At 42.8% G+C, this 25,000-nt stretch overlaps 1 protein-coding gene across 1 annotated transcript in view; it reads left to right on the forward strand.

The window, feature by feature from the left end:
* LOC308101927 (protein jagged-1a-like) overlaps window positions 1-23,107 on the forward strand; it is a 64,174-nt gene extending 41,067 nt beyond the window's left edge. Inside the window, exons 16-26 of the mRNA XM_080451477.1 lie at window positions 1,761-1,874; window positions 2,656-2,772; window positions 3,084-3,111; window positions 3,561-3,646; window positions 12,791-12,904; window positions 14,317-14,426; window positions 15,657-15,908; window positions 17,865-17,996; window positions 18,599-18,749; window positions 20,496-20,761; window positions 22,774-23,107. Of these exons, the coding sequence (XP_080307603.1) occupies window positions 1,761-1,874; window positions 2,656-2,772; window positions 3,084-3,111; window positions 3,561-3,646; window positions 12,791-12,904; window positions 14,317-14,426; window positions 15,657-15,908; window positions 17,865-17,996; window positions 18,599-18,749; window positions 20,496-20,761; window positions 22,774-23,094 (1,691 nt within the window). The 3' untranslated portion in view covers window positions 23,095-23,107. The remainder of the gene's footprint in view (window positions 1-1,760; window positions 1,875-2,655; window positions 2,773-3,083; window positions 3,112-3,560; window positions 3,647-12,790; window positions 12,905-14,316; window positions 14,427-15,656; window positions 15,909-17,864; window positions 17,997-18,598; window positions 18,750-20,495; window positions 20,762-22,773) is intronic.
* Window positions 23,108-25,000: the final 1,893 nt, after the last annotated feature.

Genomic DNA, 25,000 nt, shown 5'->3' on the forward strand with positions numbered 1-25,000 from the left:
TTTTCTTACACCCTTTACAGTGGAAAGGTTTTTCTCCCGTGTGGAGACGCTGGTGTATTTTCAGACTACTTATCACACGGAACCTCTTGCCACACTGTTGACAGTGGAATGTTTTTTCTCCGGTGTGGACAAACTGGTGTGTCTTCAGGAGACTTAAATAACGGAAACTCTTGCCACACTGTTCACAGATGTGGGGTTTCGTCCCCTCGTGAGTCAGCTGATGTGTCTTTGCATCTCCTGGCTGAGTTACTACTCCTGCTTGAGTTACTTCTCCTGGTTGAGTTACTTCTCCTGCTTGAGTTACTACTCCTGCTTGAGTTACTTCTCCTGCTTGAGTTACTTCTCCTGCTTGAGTTACTTCTCCTGCTGGTTGAGTTACTTCTCCTGCTGATTGAGTTACTTCTGGTTGAGTTAGTTCTTGTGGTTGAGCTACTTTTCGTGGTTGAGTTACTTTTCGTGGTTGAATTACTTTTCGTGGTTGAGTTACTTTTCGTGGTTGAATTACTTTTCGTGATTGAGTTACTTTTCGTGGTTGAGTTACTCTTCGTGGTTGAATTACTTTTCGTGGTTGAGTTACTTTTTGTGGTTGAGTTACTTTTCGTGGTTGAATTACTTTTCGTGGTTGAGTTACTTCTCCTGCTGGTTGAGTTAGTTCGCCTGGTTGAGCTACTTCTGGTTGAGTTAGTTCGCCTGGTTGAGCTACTTCTGGTTGAGTTAGTTCTCGTGGTTGAGTTAGTTCTGGTTGAGTTCGTTTTCGTGGTTGAGTTACTTCTCCTGCTGGTTGAATTACTTTTCGTGGTTGAGTTACTTCTGGTTGAGTTACTTCTCGTGGTTGAGTTACTTCTCCTGCTGGTTGAGTTAGTTCTCCTGGTTGAGTTACTTTTCGTTGTAGAGTTACTTTTCGTGGTCGAGTTACTTTTCGTGGTCGAGTTACTTCTCGTGGTTGAGTGAAAGTCTTGGTAAACTGTTGACAACTGAAAGATCTTGCTTCATCTGTGTCTCCTTGTGTCTGTCCAGTTGCAGAGCTGGTCTGCCCATTCATCAGCATTTGGCTTTTTGTTTCTTTGTGGTGACCCATCGTCATGTGTTTTATGAAGGAAGACCTGGGGATATGAAGGTGTAACAAGGTGTATGGACAGAACTCTCTCTTTCTCTCTGTCTCTCTGACTCTTGCTCTCTCTCTCACTGAACTTTTTACCTTTTTGTGATCAGTTTCTACCTTAGTTTTTTTAAGGTGTGTTAAGTTGTGACATCAGCTAATTAGTGACATCAGCGAATTAGTGACGTCAGCTAATTAAACACATTTAGTGCTAAATACACTCGTCGAGTGCCATAAACGAGAATTCTCGTGAGGGCAATTTTTTTTTTCACACACAGGGCGCTCTAACGCAACTTTGGAATGATCCACGGACCCTGTAAAATGGAATGGACGGATGTGAATCCTGTCCAAAAAACCTACCTCCCGTCCACTCCCATTATAGGATCTTGAGAAAAAGCTCTATATCTCCATATCTTTTTACCGTGGTGAAAACGAGCCATTTTCGATGGGCGATCACTCTGCAATGGCGGATCGCGTTCGAAATATTATTGTTCCAGTCGATAGTCGGGAACCCACGACCATCGCGCAGACACCCTTTGTTTACATCCGGGTCCTCGTCGAGGCGTCTACAGCTCTAAACGTATCAGCGTAAACGTTAAGATTGTGCGTGCGTGCGTGCGTGCGTCACCTGTTGTTAACTCAACGTGTGTGTTCTTTCCAGGAGAGAGTCAGTGTGACGAGTCTACATGTAACAACGGAGGAACCTGTCATGACGAAGGAGACTCCTTCAAATGTGTGTGTTCAGCTGGCTGGGACGGACCCTCCTGTAACATAGGTCAGTACTTATGCCGGCGATCGCGTCGTCAACGGTTACATGTGGTCATCGACACACGCTGACATAATCGCCATTTATACATTGTTCATGTTTTTGTTTTGTTTTGTCTGTTCATTCCCACCGCCATTCAGTGGGAAACGACCGCTGTATTTGTATCAGTAGAAGGATGATTGAAGAGGAGCGCTTGTTTTCGTAACCCTAGAATACGACTCTCGTAGATGTATTTTATGATTCTGACATTTTCAATCTACGAGAGTCGTAGCGAATATCCCTCGCGGTCAACTGGACTTTCAGCTCCTAGCCCGTACGGGCTCCAAACATGTACAAATGTAAAAAAAAAAAGGTGCTTACCCCCACGCTCCAAATGTTAATCATGGCCATAAAACCTTTGATTGTGTGAAGAAAAAAATATATATATAATTATATGATATACTATATTTAATAAATACCCTTTGTTTTGCGTTTTATGGTCATGAATCACCAGGATCCTGGATGGCTTGATTCTAGGCTTAAAATAATTGATATCAATATTTTTGGAAATGTCTATGGGAAAAATGAATGGGGTCCGGGTTACGATGGAACCAGAAAATGGCCGCCACTGCTATGCCTTATAGCGCCGGCAAATAAGACAGCCCCGATATAAATGCACAGACTACGGTGGCAGCCAAAACAAAGTGCTGTGTCTGTTTACAATGCCACGGCACGACGTGACAAATGAAAACAATGTAGAAAAAAACGTGTAACGTGTTGTGTGCGTGTGTGTGTGTGTGTGTGTTTGTAGGCGTGAACAGTACATGTCTGTCCGGTCCGTGTGAAAACGGAGGAACCTGCATCGTTAACGGAGACTCGTTCAGCTGTGTGTGCAAAGACGGCTGGGAAGGACCTACGTGTATACACAGTGAGTACTAACAAAATACTACTAATACTGTACAGACCCACATGTATCCACAGTGAGTAAGTACTACAGTACTATTATAGTCAGTGTGTAGACGCTTCACTCAGTGAGACTGCGGACAGTCTCACAGATGTCTGTCCTCGTAAACTGGGTGGAAACCATTAACGAGTAAAAAACCCAAAACTGCATTATGTTATTAGTTGATATAATTGTTTTCCAAACCAGTAGGCATGGATTGTATTGTTGCTGCTGCTGCTACTACTGATGTAAATTGGGAATCTAAAAAACATGTTTGTTTTTTACTCTTTTCTCAGATACCAATGACTGCAGCCCCCACCCATGGTGAGTTAACTACCAACGCATTTAAAAGTCTCGTACACAGAGTCCGTATCCGTTTTTTAAAAATCCGTCATCTGATAACAACAATAATGCACAGAAACCTTGCGCACAGAGTCTGATGCGTACACGCCACACCACGGCGCGTGCACACACACACGCGCGCACACACGCGCACACATGCGCACGCACACACACACACACACACACACACACACACACACACACACACACACACACACACACACACACACGCGCGCAAGCACGCACACGCACACACACACACACACACACACACACACACACACACAACACAAACACATTGAAGAGTTTAATTGGTATTTCAAATTGTATCATCACATTGGAAAACTAGGCAATTTCTTGGACCCACAGCTTTTCACGATACAGCCTAAATATGTGTGTGTGTCTGTGTGTGTGTGTGTGTGTGTGCGCAGCTACAACAGTGGGACTTGTGTGGACGGAAATAACTGGTACAGGTGTGAGTGCGCACCCGGGTTCACTGGACCAGACTGCAGAATCAGTGAGTACATTAAACCCTGCCTGCCTGCCTGCCTGTCTGTCTGTCTGTCTGTCTGTCTGTCTGTCTGTCTGTCTGTCTGTCTGTCTGTCTGTCTGTCTGTCTGTCTGTCTGTCTGTCTGTCTGTCTGTCTGTCTGTCTGTCTGTCTGTCTGTCTGTCTGTCTGTCTGTCTGTCTGTCTGTCTGTCTGTCTGTCTGTCTGTCTGTCTGTCTCTCTCTCTCTCTCTCTCTCTCTCTCTCTCTCTCTCTCTCTCTCTCTCTCTCTCTCTCTCTCTAAGCCCTGGCATGCAGTGAGGGTTCAGTTGGTTAAGTCAGGACAGAGTGTGGGGGATTGCGCTGGACCACAGGAGAAGATCTGTAAATGATGGGATCAGCTTAAGCTGATCACACTGAAAAAGTGTGTTTGCGTGCGTGCGTGCGTGCGTGCGTGCGTGCGTGCGTGCGTGCGTGCGTGCGTGCGTGCGTGCGTGCGTGCGTGCGTGCGTGCGTGCGTGCGTGTGTGTGTGCGAAGGAAGTTTAATTACAACTGTGTTCATTACAACGTTTGCAATGTTTTGATCAACTTTCGGCCCACATCCGTCCCTTAATTATGGGTCCATTTGGGACACCTTCAAGGAACCCTGAGGGTCCCTGGACCCCACTTTGAGAACCACTGATATAGACCAATAGACAGACTCTCAGTCAGTACCCGTTGGGTAGCATGTATGCGTTCAGTACCCGTTGTCACAGTTCTTGGAGGCTAGTCTATGACGTCGGTCATCTGTGATGTCAGTACTGTGTCAGCGCCAGTGGTGGAAATAGTACTCAAATTCTTTACTTAAAGGGATATTTCACTTTCAAAAAAACTTTTGGTAATTTTATTGTCTACTCAGGCCGTTGTGAATCCCCCAGACCGTTTTTAAGTTGCTTTATTCAGTATATAGATATTTGATATTCATTTAATCAGCCACGCCCCCTTCCTATACAAACCCATTGTAACTTCAAACTACATTTTAACCATGTTAGATTCATCAAAAACACTCGTCCTTGGTTCTGGTGACTCATACCGCCCCCCTAATACACGAGGGGGCCGTGTTTTTTCAATTACTTTTTTCATTTATTTTTAATATTTTTTTTGGAAAATGGAAAAAATAAAATACAATAAAAAAATAAAATAAAATAAATGAAAAACATTATCTGAAAAACACGGCCCCCTCACGCATTAGGAGGGCGGGGTGAGTCACCAGAACCAAGGACGGGTGTTTTTGATGAATCTAACATAGTTAAAATGAAGTTTGAAGTTACAATGGGTTTGATTAGGAAGGGGGCGTGTCTGTTAAAATGAATATCAAATATTTAAATACTGAATCAAGCAACTTAAAAACTGTCTGGGGGGTTCACAAAGGCCTGAGTAGACGATAAAATGACCAAAAGTTTTTTTGAAAGTGAAATATCCCTTTAAGTAAAAGTACCAATACTGCTAGATACTCTTTTACTAGTAAAAGTCCAGAATAAAAAATGTACTTGAGTAAAAGTAAAAAAGTATTGGCATCAAAATGTACTTAAAGTACCAAAAGTAAAAATACTAAAATGTTTGAAAATAGCCGATCTACAAGCCGATCTACAACGTGTCGCGATGCGACACGTTGTGAGCTTATAGATCGTCTATTTTCAAATAGCCTATGTATAGAATAGGGCTAAAGTGGTTAATGTATGTTTCATAATATCACAATTTATATCTGAAAAGCAACTAGTAACTAAAGTTTTCAAATAATCGTAGTGGAGTAAAAGTACAATATTTGCCTCTGGGATGTAGTGGAGTAGAAGTAAAAGTACTGAAAATGGGAAATACCCCAGTAAAGTAAAAAATCCTCAAAAGTGTACTTAAGTACAGTACTTGGGTAAATGTACTTAGTTACTTTACACCACTGGTCAGCGCACAAAAGATACAAAGCGACACAGCAGCATAATCCGTCGCACAGTTGCCGTTGAAGTGCTGATAAACAGGCTATTTTTTTTTGGTCAAGCATGCTTCAGACGAGCGAGAAAAATATAAAGGGAAACGTAAAGCCTGGGGTTAAAAAGGACACCCAGGCAAGCAATAGTAATAATTAATTAATTAGTATCATTGGTAACACCTGTGAAGGAAGTAAGGAAGGGGCCCAATTCATTCCCAATATGGCTGCTCTGCATAGAGCCTATTATCTGAAGAGAGAAGGGGAGTGGGAAATGGTTGTTCTGTAGCGTTGTAGCTGCAGTTGAAGCCAGCTCAACCTGGATTGTAGCTTTGTAGATTTTGTAGCAGCTACAAACGTCGGGCGTCGCATATATCTTCCTCTCACTGGCTTCCATTGAAAAGGAATGGTAGCCTGCAGTGTGCCACCATTGTAAGTTTAATACAGGGCTTAGTTAAACAGATTGTGTTTTGGTTATTGGTTCTAAATGTCTGTTTAGAAATATGTATCCCTAGTTGCTACGGCAATCAATTCGCCATATTAGGGAGATCAACCGGCACCGGCTTCCTTGATTGGCCAACCCGACTGGTCGGCGTCGTGGATTGGACAGACGTTGCATGAACTTTGTGAAGCTGAACCTATTTAAGTGGTGGCACACACGATAGGGCTGCCATTCTCTTACACAGCAGAGCCTGATTAATTCACCTCGATCCACTGGTGTGAGAGATGATCCGCTGGACGGTGCATTCAGGAGTACCACAGGGAGGCCTTCACATTGCGGTGACCGCGGGAGACAAGGTGTATGCCGTTGGATGGTACAAGTCGGGTCTGATTGGTGTCCGTGTCTTCAACACAGTGACTTTACGCTGGAGGGATTTGCCTCCAGTGACAGCTGGAAGAGGAGAAGGTCCCTCTGAGGTTCCTCCCTTTTGCCACACAGCTGTGCTGATAGAAGATATCATCTACACCTGGGGAGGGTATTACAGCAACGTGCTTTATGCATTTGATGTCGACACCCACAGATGGTTAAAGCCGAAGGTGACTGGGACTGGTCCAGAGGCGAGGCACAGCCAATCAGCTGTCTTGGGGAAGGTCATGTATGTCTGTGGATACAGCTGGCGGAAACGGCCGGCATTGGCTGGCATCTACAAACTGGACACCACCACAATGGTCTGGTCTTTAATTGGCAATTGGCGTTCACCATTGCACTCTGCCACCATCATCGGGACAAAGATATGTGTAATTGGGGGCTCTGAATATACCAAGTGCATCAAAGTGTTTGACACAGAGACCAACTCCACATCTTCTGCACAGAATCTTCCAGAAGGGGTTCATGCAGCCTTTGCCTACAATGGAGATCTGTATATATGTGGTGTTGGCAAGCTCAATGGTGATATGTGGAAATTCAATACAAAGACCTTCTCCTGGGTGAAGGTTAAGCCCAAGGGGAAAGGCCTGCGTTGTATGGTGGATAAGATGCAGTGTTGCACTGTGGGAGATCGCATATTCCTCTTTTGCAATGACGACCTGTACATCTTGGACTGGAGTCCTAGTCTGAAGACGTTATGTAAACTAGCAACTATTCGGTACGGTCTGAAGCGGTCTGAAGAACTCCCACACAACATCAGGTGGGAGCTGGCAGCCATGACTACAAACAGCAACAGAAACCCGAAACCCACAAAAAACAAGACAAAGAAAAGAAACAAATAAATAAATACAAAATATATATATTTTTTAAATGATAAAAGGACAGGATCTAATAGCAACGTGGCTTACATTTGAATTTGGGATGACATGTGGTCAGTCTATGACATAAGTCATCTATGACATGTCTATGATGTGTGACTCCATATTTGGGCAAGGTCTTGGCCCCAGCCGACCTCCACTGACTTCCCTAGCATCCCTATTTTGGGCCGAAACATTCGGCCATTGCATTGCGAGCTTGTAGATCTGCTATTATAGCTACAGTATATGAAAGGAAAGGAGGGCAAGCATAATAGGTTCCATTTAAAACATACAGTATATTTAAAGCTACTAGGTAGCTTTTTCAATTAAACAAAAGTTATTTTTGATATAATCTCTCACTGGCATATTTTTCACAATAACCATTCCACAGAAAAATAAATAATAATAAAAGAAAGTACTGTTCCTGATTAATCCTGTCTTACCTATTTATATTACATATTGTGATGTCACGTGAAGCTTGACCAATGTCAGCTGTGAGCGGACGGACACACGGACGGACAGAGGGTAAAACATACTCTCCACCATGCCTTCGGCCTGGCGGAGACAATAAGACCGGGGAGTAGTGATGCACGGGTCAGGTTTTTTCACAACCCGCCCCGCCCGCACGGGAGCCAAACCCGCACGGGAGCCAAACCCGCACGGGAGCCAAACCCGCACGGGAGCCAAACCCACCCCAACCCGTCCCACAAAAATTAATGACCCGTCCCGTCCCGCAACTCGCCCAAAAAATAAAAAGACGGCTTCTCAACACACAAGCAAGTCCATTCAATTGCTTTCCAGAGAGAGAGAGAGAGAGGGGGACAGAGGGAGGGAGAGAGAGAGCGCGCGCGCGAGAGAGAGAAGGTGTGTTGTGGTGTTTTTTTTTCTTCCGTGGGTTTTGCCCGCCCCGCGATAATTGCGTCGTAATATATAACCCGTCCGCCCGCCCCGCAGATCAACCTGCGGTTCCCGCGGGCTACGGGTCGGCCTGCGCGTCACTACCGGGGAGACCAGGGTTCGAATCCCACTGAGACATAAATCACTGGTTCTCAACATCAGGTCCGGGGACCACCAGGGGGTCCTAATAAACCGCTATGGGACCCGTAAGCGTCCATTTGGTTCCATTTGTACGCTCTCAGAGTTAACCCATTGAGACCTGAAGCCGATTCTACGTGTCTCCTAAATCCCAACAGTTTTCTGAAAAACGTATGTTTCTATATCAGTGGTGCTCAATCTTTTTCATGTCAAGGACCCCCAAAATTATATGTATTTGGCGGCGGACCCCCATCAAAATATTTTGTTCCAGGGACCCCCAGAAGCAAAGATTTTAGTTAAAAATGTTCGCTTTAAAAATATATATATTCAAAGATTTGCAAACATTTTCACGATTTTTCAAAAATAGCAGATCTACAAGCTCGTAGCGCGGCACTCGGTGCCGCGCTATGAGCTTGTATATCTGCTATTTTTGAATAGCCCAAAGTGTAAAATAAGGCTTTTAAGCTCAAATCTAAAAATGACACAGTTCCAGGTCTTAATGGGTTAAATAAACACTGAGGATTTAACGGTGTAGGGGTCCCAAAGAAAAAAGGTAAAAAAACCAAATTGTTCCATTTGTACAATTAAACGATTTACAGGCGCGTACGTCTAGTGGGCCCGGGACCGTCTGTTGAGAAACAGAATTTTAAAAAAAATTATAAAATAAATTGTGATATAAATGTGGATGCCAGCTATTTGAATCTGCTGTGAGTTCCACCCCCGTTCCCTCTTTTGTGTTGGACCGAGCCAAAACTCCTGCCACCTTGTAATTTCAAGCGGTCTGATCTTATCTGGGTGTGTGTGTGTGTCTCTCTGAAACGGATCTCCTCCCTGCCGTCCAGCAGTGTGTCTGTCTGTCTGTCTGTTAGCTGCTGCTGTGTGTGGGAAAATGTTCTTCTGGCCAGAACACGGTGACCCAGTTTGACAAAACTGGCCTCGTTGCCATCTTGATAACGGAGACTAAGATTGAATGTCAAGACTATTCTTTCTCAGCCCTTCCCTTCTGTCTGTCACTGAAGACAGGTTGACTTATGGAGGATTGGTAGACGAGATGATACATGATGAATATTGTTGCTGTCGGGCCCTACGTCCCTATTTGATCATAGTAGTGTCACACAAAATCATCAAAAGTAGCAGTGTTTTGATCTGCTACTTTTTTTCTATCCTTTTTTGAGCGGTGCCATCCGCTCCAACAAGTGACCGAGTGTGTTTGCATGTCCATATGAGCACGGCATCAACAGCTGCAGCTGATTGCAACACAACAACTAAGATGCAACCAGTTACACTAATTAAACACAAACAGGAGACAGTGCAACACATGCGACACTTAAAGACATGTACACACACACCCAGGCTGTCTCAGCACACGCGCGCGAAGTGTGTGTGTGTGTGTGTGTGTGTACGGTATGAATACCAGTGCCCACACATCAAATAGAGTAGTACCGCCTGAATACCGCTGGGTGACCTGCTTTCAAGCAGCCTTGAAATGAATGGACAGGGATTTAACATTGTTCCTCTAGTTCATATAGCTTTACACTGGGTGTGATTTTATTTTTTTTATCCTGAAAAGTTACAGTTTTTCACATTTGAGGTTTACACCTGACAGAGACGATAATGACAATGGGGCCTGAGTCAAAGTATAGATAGATACTCCTGGTCCAATATTTACTCAACTACTAAGTGAAAGTTGCTTAAAAAAAGATTATTGCTTTTGTATAAAAAAAAATACTTGGGTATTCAAAAGTCCAACTTAAAAAATACATTGTGTTTTTAATATCAATGCATTGCTGTGTTGAAATGTAGACATTTCCCCCCCAAACATAAACACAGTCAAAATAGCAAATCTACAAGCTCACACATTGAAAAGTGAAGTGGAGTCAGAGCAATATTTGTCATTGAAATATAGTGAAAGTCATTAGATAAAAAAATAAAAAAAAGTACAAAAAGTTTACTTAAGTACTGGTACTCATAAATGTACTTTGTTACTGTCCACCCACTGGTGCTTGTAAACAAAATAAATAATGGCGATAATGCTTTCATTTGCTTTCATGTTTTTGTTTTTGTTTTTCTGGGCCACAATGTTAAAATGTCATTTAGATAGCATGTTCTTTAAACAGATGCTATGTTCCTGGCTTAACCTGCGATCCTAGTTTACTGAGGCACTTATACACTGTCTCTATGAATTTGATGTATGTGTTCATATTCACACATCAAGCTGTAAGCTGTAAGCATATTGTAGACAAACTCAACAACCTTTTTTATTGTGCCCAGAATTTCGAAATAAATTAGGAGACGTGCTTTTAAGGTCAGACTGGAAAAACTTCAGTCACTTGATCAATTTATTCTTGTAACGTTTACAAGACTTCTTTGCTGGTTCATCTAGTTTATTTTGTTATTCATTTCATTTTTAAGATTATTCTATTTTGGCATCATGTTTGTTTGTTTATTTGCATAGATTTGTATGTCTTATTTTATTTTATTTCAATTTCAATTTATTTCAATTTCAATCATTTCTGAGGATACTATTAACACATTGATTGCCACGGTTTTAAACATAGTTTTCTATCCCCGTGCCAATGTATAATTACCTCATTTCGATGATATTTGAAACGCCGTGGAACCGACATCGTGTAAAAAAAAAAACACGGAAAACGTTCCTGTGAGTTGGCAGAAGGATCTGTGTATCCATGGGAACGACAAGTTTCCAACCGCGATCCGCCATTTTGGAGCTTTGGTCCGCTGAAAACGGGTGGTTTTCAATGGGAAAAAAAAGAAACTGAGATACAGCCGTTTTCCTGAAAATCCCATCATTGGGGCGGGCGGAAGTGACGTTTTTTGGAATGACGTCACATCCACATTTTTTGGGCGGTGAAACCGCCCCTATAAGTGAGGTTTGGAAATTTGTACAATTATCTTGGGCAGTGAAACCGCCCCTATAAGTGAGGTTTGGAAATTTGTACAATTATCCTGCGCTGTGATTGGCCAATCACAATCTATTCAGGACTGTGATTGGCCAGTGTCACATGACACGTGTGCATAGCCCTATATAAGAAACCATAACTTTAAAAAAAAACATAAATTTGTTTTTTTAAAGTTATGGTATCGTCCATCATAAAGAGTGTTTCAATAAATGTATTTATCTTTTGTACATGATTGGTTGACTCCATTCAGTATTGTGATTAGCTAGCAAGACACCGCCCACTTCACACAGGGTGTGATTTTTCTTCTCTGAGAGACGATCGATCATTCCAAAGCTGTGTTAGGTTGCCCCTTGTGGAATTTTCCCCAAAAAATGAAAGAACGCGAAGAATGTGAAGAAAGAAGAATGTGTAACTGATGAAGTAGCGTTTGAGGTGGTGGGAGAGCCTTTATGTGTGTCGTTGTTGATATGTTTTTGTTCTGTGTTGTCGGATTGTTTTCTTGTTGTGTGTTGTGCTTTGAGGATCCCCTGGAAAACGAGATGAACCGCGTCTCAAGGTGTTTATCCTCTAGTGCAGGGGTCTTCAACAGGGGGTCCGGGACCCCTATAGGGTTTCCTCAGAGTTACTTCAATTACAGTTACTGTTTCAGTTTCAGTTACTTCAAATCTTTGTGTGATATGATTTTTTTTATTTTTCTACCTTAACCACTTGAACCCTAGCATCCCTTTTTCTGAGGAGAACGTTAGCCAAAAATAGCAGATCTACGCTGCGAGGCGTTGTGAGCTTGTACTTGTAGATCAGCTATTTTTGGCAAAGATGTATGGGTGCAGAGGGAAAAAAGAGCAGACCAATTAAACAAAAAAAGGTTTAATCTAAAACACAATGTTATATAGAGGGGGTCCCTGCTTCATCTCTCTCTCAGCTAGGGGGTCCTTGGCCTGAAAACGTTGAAGACCCCTGATCTAGTGAAAATTTCAAAATAAATAAAGTCGCTCTGGATTTAGCCTCCATCTCCAGGCTTTTATTGTTTAGTTTTGCTAAAAAATAAAAGCCTGGACCAGCGCGTCGGTGTACCCGGTATTCACCTGTTTCCTAGGCTGTGTGTTTTCCACTTCCTGTCGGATTTCATTGGATATCATTGGTCATCTGACCAGTTTCAGTGGATTTCATTGGATCAAATCGACAGGAAGTGGAAAACACACAGGAAGTGTTAAGCCTAGGAAACAGGTGAATAGGAAGTGTTTCATTTCCCCAACCAACCAGAGTGCAGTGGGCGTCGCTCGTAATGTTGTGTTGATGGGGGCGGGGGTTGACGGACAGATCAGTGAACCAATGGGATCAGGCGCATTCTCTCCGCGCTGATTTTAAACCCGCCCCTCTATACACGAAAGCAGGAAGGCTAGTGCAGCCTACTCTGGATAAGAGCGTCTGCTAAAATGCCTACATTTGTAAATAGTACTAATAATCATAATAAGGTCAGTGGTTTGGCTTTTAAAGTGACATTGTGGTTGTGTTTTTTCTGTCCTTGTCAGACATCAATGAGTGTCAGTCGTCTCCGTGTGCCCTGGGCTCCTCCTGTGTGGATGAAATCAACGGCTACCGCTGCCTGTGTGCTGCTGGGAGGACCGGACATCACTGTCTGGAAGGTACAGAAGGACTGCACACACACACACACACACACACAGGTTTGTATTACTATACTTGTGAGGACATCAACATTTTTGCACGGCAATTTTATGAATGCCCACTTTAAAAAAACTGGACATTTTCACCGTAAGCCTTAAGCCGAAAAAATAGCAGATCTACAAGCTCACGAGCTTGTAGATCGGCAATTTTTCGGTGCATGACAACTAGCCTGGCATTGCCAGACTAACATCACTGCGTAGACGATAGTCTGGAATCTCTGTGTGGAACCTGCATTTCCAAGGGGCGGATTAAAAAAAAAATTGCATCTGGTGATAAACCCGCCCCATATTTGCATACTGGGCCCTGATTGGTGCCCCGCAACTTTGGGGGCAGCAAAATGCAATCACAACCGATTGGATTTTTTTTTTTTTTTGCACTGGCAGATTCGTCTGGTTTCCAGGCTAGCACGCAACTATGTATGAATCATGTTTTTGAGCTTGTGGATCTGCTACTTTTGATGCTTTTTGTGTGACGCTGTAGTATGGTCAAGTAAATGCTCAACAGTAAACAAACCAACATACAGTATAAGTGTAGGGTATCTTCACATTTCTAAAGTCACAATTTGAGGACTTTTAAGACCTTTTTAACACATTTAGTGCCAGAGTTTTTTTTTAAACAGGGTACATCCAGTGCCAGCGCTTCTTACCGTCTACTGCGCCTCATGTGGGGGGAAAAAAAAGTAAAAAATTAACACGCGTAGATCTACGGTTGTGGCACTCGACGGGTGTATTTGCAAAACCGTAGATCTCCGGTTTGGGCACTCAATGTGTTAATACAAAAAAATACAAAATAAGACCATAACCGTGTCAAAAGCAATCAACGACAAACTATACTATTACGAATTGTCAAACAAATTGTGAAAAAGTTCCTGAGAAAGAGTCAAAAATTTGTGAAATTAGCCGATCTACAAGCCTTGAGGCGTTGTGAGCTTGTAGATCTGCTATTTAAGACCTGGAACGCATCTGTGTCACTTTAGATGTCTTTGGCTATTCAAAAATAGCAGATATACAAGCTCATAGCGCGGCACCGAGTGCCGCGCTATGAGCTTGTAGATCTGCTATTTTTGAAAAATCGTAAAAAAATATTTTCTATCTTGTTTTCAAAAATTAGGATTTAGAAAACATTTTAAGAATCGGACTCAGGCCTTAATGGGTTAAAACAATATTTAGAGTCAAACTAAATACCTCAACTCCAACAATTCCAAGTGCTTGTCAAGGTGGGGGGGGGGTCCCCAGTTCAAACATGATTATTTTGGGGGGTCATCACGGCCTGAAAAGGTTTGAGAACCACTGTGTTAGCTGGTTGTGATTGAGGTGAAGGTGTGTTTGTTGGCTGAAGAAGATGGCTGACGTTGTGCTTTGTTTGGTTCCAGTGACGGGGAGGCCATGTGTGGTGGACGGACTGCTGGCTGCAGATGGAACCAGGTGGAACGAAGACTGTAACACCTGCCAGTGTCACAACGCGAGGGTCACCTGTACCAAGGTATCACACTCGTGACATTTACCCACGAAACGATAATACCTGTTGTTACCGCTCTCATGTACACCATGTGTATCAGTGGTTTCCACTGTTATAGGCCCTTGAAAATAGCCTGTCTCGTCAAAAATGCAGGGGGGAAAAGGGAAAGCAAGATACAGCCGTTTCCCCAAATACGCTAACCAGGAAGCGGATGGAGCAGCAAATCTTGTGATCACGTGATCGCCTACATTTCTCTGTGTCTGAGCCTGTAATGGTGGCTCATAGGTTGCGGAGCAGCGCCATCTAGTGGAAACACCACCCAAAAAAAAAGTCGTCAAAATCGTCCGTGGCAGTCTGAGCCTTTGGGAAAGAAAGTCGTCCTTTGGCAGTGAATGAGAGACAATCATTTAACTCTTGAGAGCTTAAAAATGAAGCCAAATGGACCTGTACGGGTCCATTTGGCTTCATTTTACGCTCTCAAGAGTTAAATATATCTATAAGGGTCCATTTGGTTACCATACCAACTCTCCATCATTTAGCTGGTGACCACCTGAAACCCCTTTCAAGGACCACTGGTGGTCCCCGGACCACTGGTTGAGAACCACTGATGTAATATGCATGATGATAGTGCTGTTGGTGTGAGAGCAAGTCACTAACCCTGCCAGGGCTGGAAGTTCGATTCCCATTGACTGTACATCGCTCTGGATAAGAGCTTGTAGATCTACCCAAAAACACCAAATATGGAGATAAGAGGTTTCTGTCCACGACGGCAACAAATTGCTATACTCTAACTAGGGGTGGGACGATATGGGTACCTCACGATACGATATATATCACGATATTCGACGATATTCGATATATTGCGATATCACGATATTCAATATATATTGCAAGAAATTTCACCAACGATATATCACGATATCTGAAAATATCGATATATTGCGATATCACGATATATTGCATGAAATTTCACCAACGATATATCACGATAGTCCTTGTATTCAATTCATAAACACATAAAATAGCACCAAACCGTTCAAAATCATCATTACACAAATACAGAGTAGGAAAAACAACGTATCACAAACTGTTTTTTTTTTTTTTTTTTTTTTATATATAGATATTTTTCGGCAGTATATCGATTAGTTATCGCGGGAGAAAGTATCGCGATATATCGCGATATCGATATATCGTCCCACCCCTAAATCTAACCCATGTTTTGTCCATGTGCTTGTGGTTGTGGTTGTGGTACAGATGCGGTGTGGTCCCAGAAGCTGTGCCCTGGCAGCGGGTAAAAGCCGCGGCGGGGGAGGGACAGAGTGCCCGGCGGGACAGAGGTGCGTGGCCGTGCGGGACGACCGCTGCTTCACCAAGCCGTGCGCGAGCCAGGGAGAGTGCGCCCCGCTGTCGCACAGCCTACCGCCGGCCCCCCGCACGCAGCCCTGTCACCCGGAGACCCCCTGCGCCAACGTCACCTTCACCTTCAACAGAGACAGCTTGACCCAGGTCAGTGTGACGACAAAAAAAAGGTTCCATTTAACCCATTAACACATCGACCGCCAGAGGTTAATCTCATAATGTACTCACCAGTGCCAAGGTGTTTTTGTTGTTTTTTTGTTTTTTTCATGTCGCCATAGATCTTGTTAAAATCCTTAAGATTGAGCTCTACACGGTCTGTTTACATCCGCAAGATCTCCCTGTATCTCCCAGTGAAGATCGCGTGTCAAACGGGGCATCCATGTTGTAGTTAGAGCGGATTACGTTAAACAGTGAAATGCGAGGAGAAAAAACTACAGGAAGAGAATTGAGTTTCAGTTTCGTCTGTAGAATGGGAGCGGGCGTGATCGTCAAAACCGGATCCCAAATAATTCTATTTCCGGTCATCAAACCGGAAACGGAAGTGGATCAACAAAAATTCCGAAAGTGAACCCGGAAGTGAATAGCGCGAAAAGACCGTGGACCGTAGGGCTACGGTCTCGGCGCTTAACAGTTGGATTTAACGGACCGTAGGACTACGTTCTTGGCGGTTAATGTGTTAAGACCTGGGACGTGCCTGTGTCATTTTTAGATTTGAGCTAAAAAAAAGCATTCTTTTACACTTTTGGCTATTCAAAAATAGCAGATATACAAGCTCATAGCGCGGCACCGAGTGCCGCGCTATGAGCTTGTAGATCTGCTATTTTTGAAAAATTTAGAAAATGTGTGTAGATCTTTGAATAATTATAGATTCTTTTAAAGTGAACATTTTTAACTCAAATATTTGCTTCTGGGGGTCCCTGGAACAACATATTTTGAGATGGGGGTCCGCGGCCAAATACATATAATTTTGGAGGTCCTTGACATGAAAAAGTTTGAGCACCACTGATATAGAAACATGCGTTTTTCTGAAAACTGTTGGGATTTAGAAGACATTTGTAGAATCGGCTTTAGGTCTTAATGGGTTAATGCCTGTCCTTAATACAGTCTTCACTTTAGTCTACTGAAACATCATGATTCATGATCACGGCCAATCAGTAGCAAGCAGCATTACATCACCGGTTTGGCCCTGTTTGGCCTGCCTCAGACCTGCCCTGGATTGGGGCCAAATTTGGTACCCTTTTTTCAGCCCTCTTCGGCCCCACTGAGCCCACTTTGGGTAAGAGTAAAAATTGTGAAATCTGCCTAACGATGATGTCACTGGTAGGCTTTTCTGAAGTGTCCACACAGCCCTGCTATGAGACACAGACCCAGTAGAATGTATTTAGTGAGGACCAATTATATGAAGATAGGTTTAAAATGGGTGAAGTCGTCCTTAAAGTTGTACAATGCAGATTCACAAATAACGATTTTTAGCAACCTCTGCTGGTCACTACCGTCACTGCATACAATTTCCGTAGTCCTCGATTACCCAGAATTCCATTTGTTTTCACCGGAAGCCGGAAGCGTTTCAAAAAGCGATCTTTTAATTGTTTTATACTATCTGCGGATCGTTTCTCTTAGCCAGTGGAGCATTAGTTACCATGAGCTGTGTTTTCTTTTTCTGTTCTTTTTCGATCTTCCAATCCTACATTCTCTTAAAATCAGCGTGAGGTTCCTTTTTGTTATTAGCGCGGTAGTTCCTGGCCAAACAGGAAACCGTTGCGGTAGTTCCTGGCCAAACAGGAAACCAGTGCATTTCCGCCTCCGTTTTCCGGCCAGATGACGTAATTTTCCCGGGAAAGTCCCCCCCGACACCGTTCAATAGAAAATATATAAATAAAAGGCTTCCGGGGGTGAAATTCACGGAGTGGGTGTTGTGAAACTTTTGCCACTCACAAAAGATATACAATTTAACTTTAGTTTTGTTGAAAAAGTTACCTAGTATTACTTTAAGTAAAACTTTGTGGTACTTCATCAGTTTTGAGTTGTCAGGGCGTGACAGTGGAGCAGGTGTGTAATACATTGCTTTATGAATAAAGCAGTGTCATGTTGTGTCGTTTGCAGGGTGTGACAGTGGAGCAGGTGTGTGGGGAGCTGAGGAACCTGTCCCTCATGAGGAACGTGTCCTCCGAGCTGTCTGTCTCCATGTCCTGTCAGCTGTCCCTCACCGCCACCAACCAGATCCACGTCACCATCGTATGTCCCACTTACTTACTACACTTTATTTGTTTCTTAAATGTAATGCATATTTCTGCTTCATTAGTCCAATGGTTCGCCACCTTTTTTGAGTTCTGGACCACCAGCATATTTACAACAATCCTCGAAGACCACCCACCCCACCTCGCCACTTCTCTCTTCCTCCCACTGCTTCTCTCAGGAAGGGACCGGCCGCACACTCCAATGATGATGGACTCACTCAATGTTTTTTTTTTTATTCTGCATTTTTCGTGCAGAATGTTTTTTACGAAGCAATGAGCAGTCCCTCCCTGAGAGAAGCTGTGGGAGGTTTTCTGTCTTCATATATATATTTTTTTGTCTTCATATATATATATATATAGATATAGCAGACCCCTCAGACCCCTCAGTCAACAGAGATTCTTTCATTTGCCATTTTTGTCTTTTTGTCTTTTTTTCTTTCTTTTTTTTTGCTTGTTTGTTTAGTTTTTTTGCCAGTTGATTTCTTCCTCAAGTTAGTTTAAATATCAATAATGATGTTATCATGATGAATATAGCATTGTGTCTGACCAAGTGCTTGTAAGGCAATTTGAGTAATGCGATTATTGTCGGTGTTGTTTCAGTGGACAGAAGAGCAGAGGCGAGGCAAGGCCCTGGTGAAGGAGATCAGTGAGAAGCTCATTGACCTGGTCAGCAGGAGGAAGACCAACAGCACCATCATCAACGCCATCGCAGAGGTCCGCGTCCAGAGACGACAAACCCACAACCCCAACGGTAACATCGTAATAACAGTCTCTCTGTAGGTTTCACATTTTCATCCAATCAAGAGAGAGAATCCCACAAAGCTTGTGTTCCAGTTCTAGTTTGGTCCGCTCATGTATTTGTTTCATCACTTCCAATTTCACTTGTTTATCCTGCACCCTGTATGAGTTCTCTCTCCTGATTGGACAATATGTGTATCCCGACCTGAACATGTATTTTCTGTTTACTTAAGAGCTGGAGAGACAGGGGAGACCCCTGTTACTGAACAAACACTCTAGAGATGATTACTATCGTAATATGGAACTATTTAACCCATTAAGACCGGGAACGCATCTGTGTGTCCTTTTAGAATTCTTGGGCCATTCAAAAAATAGCAGATCTACAAGCTCATAGCGCGGCACCGAGTGCCGCGCTATGAGCTTGTAGATCTGCTATTTTTTTTTATCGTGAACATTTGTGCAAATTTTGGAATTATATATTTTTGAGCGGTGTAACCGCTCCTATAAGAGGGTTTAGGACCCATCCGTGGTGAAAGTTTTTCTTTCCGTCACGAAAATGTGTCTTTCGCTGTGACGCCATGCTGTGGAAAACACGCCCGTAGGCTAAGCTCTGCAGGACGTGCTGTGATTGGCTAGCGAGACACATGATGAAATTAATAACTCATTAATGGCACCGCTCACTTCACACTGGGTGTGATTTTTTAAAAGCGAACTCAAATCTTTGCTTCTGGGGGGGGGGGGGGGGGGGGTCCCTGAAACAACATATTTTGAGATGGGGGTCCGTGGCCAAATACATATTTTGGGTGGTCCTTGACATGAAAAAAGTTCCACTGATATTATAGCATGTTTTTTCAAAAAAAACTGTTAGGATTTAGAAGACATTGTAGAATCCCCAGAAGCAAAGATTTGAGTTACAAATGTTCGCTTAAAAAATATATACATACAAGATTTGGACACATTTTCAAGATTTTCCAAAAATAACAGATCGGTGCCGCACTATGAGCTTGTAGATCTGCTATTTTTGAATAGCCCAAAGAAATCTTAAAAATTACACAGATCCATTCCCAGTCTTATAGGGTTAACACACTTCCTTTTTTTTTGCGCCTTTTAACTCTTTGACTGCCAGAGTATTTTCATAAAGTACTCCCCCATTGCCAGCAATTTTCGTGTTTTTTTTATTTTTATATTTTGAAAATTTTCATGAAAATAATTGATCAGACTGTTTTTTAAAGACGCCGCACAAATCCGCCACCAGAGAGCAGCACATGATAGCTTGATCAGCTCCTGGTGTCTCTCTCACCCTTCTTGAGCAATTAGACAGGGAAAACCATGAAAACGGATGTGACGTCCTCCCAGATTGTTTTGATCGTCAAAATTACGTTGTGATACACGACGGCGATGACTGATCGTCACCCAGACCATAGATTATAGAAGAGAAGCTGTCCGTTTGTCCGTCATACCGTGTGAAAAACCGTTTGTTTACCTATTTTGGACGAAATGACCGGGGGAAAATAATCAAAAACCGGAAACGGAACCCAGGACATGAAACCGGATGCAGATATGGGTGAAGTAAGTGGAACTCGAGAATAACATTGAATTTTAAGCAGCATAGCGCGATCAGAGATTAAACAATGAACGCAAATCCAACGCGTCAAACGCGTCAATGGCGTGGGTGGATTAAGTAGTTATTGACGCGTTTTCGAGTCAATGGCGTTTATAGAGTTAAACTAGTTTGTCTGTTTCATTGCTGTCCCAACAGACTACCTGGTGCCACTGCTGGTCTCCATGGTGATCGCTGTGTGGGCGCTGGCGGTCGCCGCGGCGTTGCTGTGGTGCGTGCGGAGGCGGCGGAAACAGAGCGCGCACGCCGGCGTCAGTGCTCAGACCCAGAGCACCGTCAGCCCGGCGGCGCCGACGACGACGGAGGACAACAACACCGCCAACAACGCCAGAGAACTGCAACACCTGAACCAGATCAAGAACCACATCGAGAAGAACCCCGCCTCCAATGGCCTCACACACAAGGTTATTTAAGTTTTTGAATTTCAGTTTTTGAATTTGCTCTTTTTCAACCCATTAAGGCCTGAGGCCGATTCAAAAAAAGATTTCTAAATCCAAACAGTTGTTTGGAGAAAAAAAAAGGAGAAAATCTCAAAATATTTTGTTCCAGAAGCAAAGATTTTTTGCTTTAAAAAATATATATTCAAAGATTTGCAAAAAAAAATCCTGATTTTTCAAAAATGGCAGATCTACAAGCTCATGGCAAGGCAGAGCTTGTAGATCTGCAATTTTTGAATAGCCAAAGAAATCAAAAAATGACACACAGATGCGTTCCCGGTCTTAATGGGTTAAAGTGGGATTGCTCTTTTTTTTGGTCTTTGTTTTTTTTTGTTTTTTTTTAAGCTTTTGAATAAAATATTAGTTTTAGTGTCAGTCAATGTTAGTTTTGTATTAATTAATTAATTCATCCGCAACAACCAACGGTTTTACCTTATTTTGAGTGTTTTTGACGATCCACAGAAAAAAGAAATTCAACCCGGATGTAAACAAACGATGTCTCCGTGGAAAGACGAGTCTCTCTTCTTTCCACCGGAAAAAAAAGAACATTGTTACCGCGATCGTCCGTTCTGTTGTTATCGGCAGTTGAATGTAGCTTATTTTCACCAAAAACGCAATCTGGGTAAAAGAAATCCGAGATAAATGCATTTTTATAAATCTGATAACATTACAGTGGACCCGGGTGGTTATATCCGGGTCTACGCTTCTCTGGAAGTCAAGGCATCATTCATAGGTCGGCGAAGAGAACCCTTTAGCGTAATCACTAAAAACACCCTGATGACGTCATATTACGTCTTTGGCAGTGAAGCGTTGGATTTGAGATGACGTAATATTACATCCTTGGCAGTCACTGTGTTAAGTACTTTTCAATCTGTGTCCCTATATTGGGCAATGTCATTATATGTGAAACTTGTCCAAAAGTCTGTATGTATGAAATATTGACAAAGACTAAAACTGAGGACATTTTCTCTGTGATTTTAGTACAGTTTCAGTTAGTTATCGAATTGTGTTGTAAAGCCTCGTTGTTTTCTCAAATCTAGTTTGGGTTATTTCGTTTGTTGTAGTTAAAGACGGGGTGCCGTGATTTTCAGTGATTCTTTCCCCCCTAAAACATAATCATCAGGTATTATGGTTATACTAGGAGGAAGATTTTTTTTCAAAAAAGTGTACAGAAATTGTTAAAATTAGGTTTTTATGTGGACACGCCTCCAGTTCATTAACCCATTGATACCTGGAACGCATCTGTGTCACTTTAGATTTCTTTAGGCTATTCAAAAATAGCAGATATACAAGCTCATAGCGCGGCACTCGGTGCCGCGCTATGAGCTTGTAGATCTGCTATTTTTGAAAAATCGAGAAAAAAAAAATTGTTTTTTTTTTCAATTTTTTTTTAGGATTTAGAAGACATTTCTAGAATCTTCTCAGGTCTTAGTGGGTTAAGTATACCTGGTTCTCACCTTAGCACCTCCTCCACCACCGTAGCACCACCCACCTGTCCTAGTCCCTCCTCCTCCTCATGCCCACACCTGTTGTGTTATGATAATGAGGGGGAGGGTATGTTTTTACTATGTCACTAAAGCGCTGTTTCTCTATTGGCACGTTTGACCCTCAAGGTTTCAGCCTCCAGGTAGAAACTCAAAATAGTCAAAGAAGACATAAAACACCATAAAAACACCACCAGGGGGCTTAACCCATTAATACCTGGAACGCATCTGTGTCACTTTAGATGTCTTTGGCTATTCAAAAATAGCAGATATACAAGCTCATAGCGCGGCACGTAGATCTGCTATTTTTGAAAAATCGTGAAAATTTTTTTTTTGGATTTTTTTCCAAAAACTGTTAGGATTTAGATTTTTTTTAAAGAATCGCCTCAGGTCTTAAAGGGTTAATGAACTTCTATCAACCTCATAGACACAAGAAAAAGTGCAAAACCATGGCACCACCTCTTTAACTATTCTATAATATCCTCTCTCCCGCAGGGCAAAGACGACCCCCACCAGTACCACCACCACCCCCTCCTCCTCCACCACCATCGCTACGACGACAAGAACGCCATCAACGCCAAGATCAGGACCAACGGGCCGGCGTCGGAGGCGCCGCGCGACGAAGACGAAGAGGCCGACGACGGGGGGACGAAGGCGCTACGCTTCGCCAAAGCCCCGCCCCCCGCGTACAGGCTGGTGGAGAGGGACGAGCTGACGGGGAAACACCCGGGAAAACACTGCGACTGGACGAACAAACAGAACAACAGAGAGGCCGAGTCAGCGCAGGGCCTACGGCGCATGGAATACATCGTTTAGCCGAACCGGGAACATGAACGCTAGGGTCTACCTACAGTGGTAGCCAGTTGAGATCATCACGTTGGGTACCCACTAGATCAGTACCTGTCAGGTACCCATCAAAGCCACACCCCTCTGGAGGTGTGGTTTTGCCTTGGAGGGAGGAGTTTAGCATTCTTGTGGGGGCGAACATCATGTGAAAATCGCGATCTACAAGCTCGATCTGAGGTTTACGGTGACGATTTTTTAATGTAAAGCGAAAAGCAAGAGAGGGCTCTCTCAAGAGAGTGCTTTCGGAGTCGAAATAATCGGTAGACGAAATAGATTTTTCCCTGTGCTTAATTTTTGTCTGTTTGACCAGCTGGCAGACACTGGCGCTGAAACATTTACCGTGGTTGCCGCACTCCCCGTGATGCTTTGCAGAACGAGTCCCAACGAGGGTTGTGAGATCTGCACGGACACGCCTGTCGGGAGAGTCCGGACGCCGCTCTGTCGGAAAACCTCTCGTGCGCTGTCGGCGTTCCGCGCCGACCCGGGGCGACGAGTTCTGCGTCGAATGTGAGCCACAAAGAAAACAAATCACATTATTTATTTTTTACTTTCTTTTCTTTTTTTTTATCTGTGTCTTTCAGCAGTTTCTGCCGACGTGAAGAATTGACGTTTTCGATAAATGTGGTTGTATAGACGTGTAAATATATATTTTTTGTATTAATAACTGTGTATATTTGATTCATTAACTTAATACTCAAGAGCCTTAAAGATATCATTCCTTTTTGTTTTATTTATGCGCGTTGTTTAGATTTGAAGGGATGTCGGCTTTGTAAGCTCGTCACGTCCTTGTTTTTTTTCTTTTTGTTGTTGTTGATGATAATATTCTTTCATGTATGTTTGGTTCAAACGCCAAAAGTGTTCTTCAAAGAATAGTAAATTTTTAACAATAGTAATGGGCATTTTTGTGCCCGGTGAAAAATGTTTTGTACATTAAAGTGCGTTGTTTTTGTACCATTTTGTTGGTATATAGTTTTTGCCAGGATGTATGTTTTGTAAGTATTGTATGTAAATGGGGGTAGGGGGGGTGATGATATTGCTGCTGTAGGGTTGTTTTTTATTTTTTATTTTAATCTTTAACCACATGAACCCTATCCTGGTCATGTCATGATAGGCGAAAATAGCAGATCTACAAGCCCACAACACTGCTGTTTTCGCTATTTGACATACAATGAAGTATATAGGGTGTGTAGGTGACTGAACTGATACAGTGCAGACATATTGCTTGTCACTGAGATTAAAGGTGCTGTACGTGACATTTTTTTAAAACAGTAAGTTAAAGCTCTATATTCTTACAGTATGGAGCAGTGGTTCTCAAACTTTTTCATGTCAAGGAGCCCCAAAATGATTATGTATTTGGCTGCAGACAGGGACCCCCAGAAGCAAAGATTTGAGTTTAAAACGTTTGCTTTAAAGATATATATTTAAAGATTGGCACACATTTTCACCATAAAAAAAAATGCTATTTTTGAATAGCCAAAGTATGAAATATGGCTAAAGTGGTTAAAAGTGGCTGTGACGCTGTGTTAACTCGTTTTGCTGGGGACCCCCTGGTACCCCCCCCAAGGACCCCTGGGGGTCCTCGGACCCCACTTTGAAAAGCAATGGTATAGAGTTCTATAGAGTGTTAATTCAGTAACAGGAGTATCCCCATCTGTACAGCTTTAAGTAAACAGAACATACATTTTTAGGTGGAACACCCAATTTCATCCAATCAGAAGAGAGAAGACCCCCCACAAAGACCATTTATCAGCTTGCGTTTCAGTCCATCTGTCCGCTCATTTATTTGTTTCATTACTTCCAAGTTTCCTGATTGGAAATGGTATCCGCTCCTGAAAATATATATTTTCTGTTTACTTAAAGAGCTAAATAGCAATGA

Source organism: Gymnoscopelus braueri, assembly GCF_963280865.1.
Source record: "Gymnoscopelus braueri genome assembly, chromosome: 2".
Lineage (NCBI taxonomy): Eukaryota > Metazoa > Chordata > Actinopteri > Myctophiformes > Myctophidae > Gymnoscopelus > Gymnoscopelus braueri.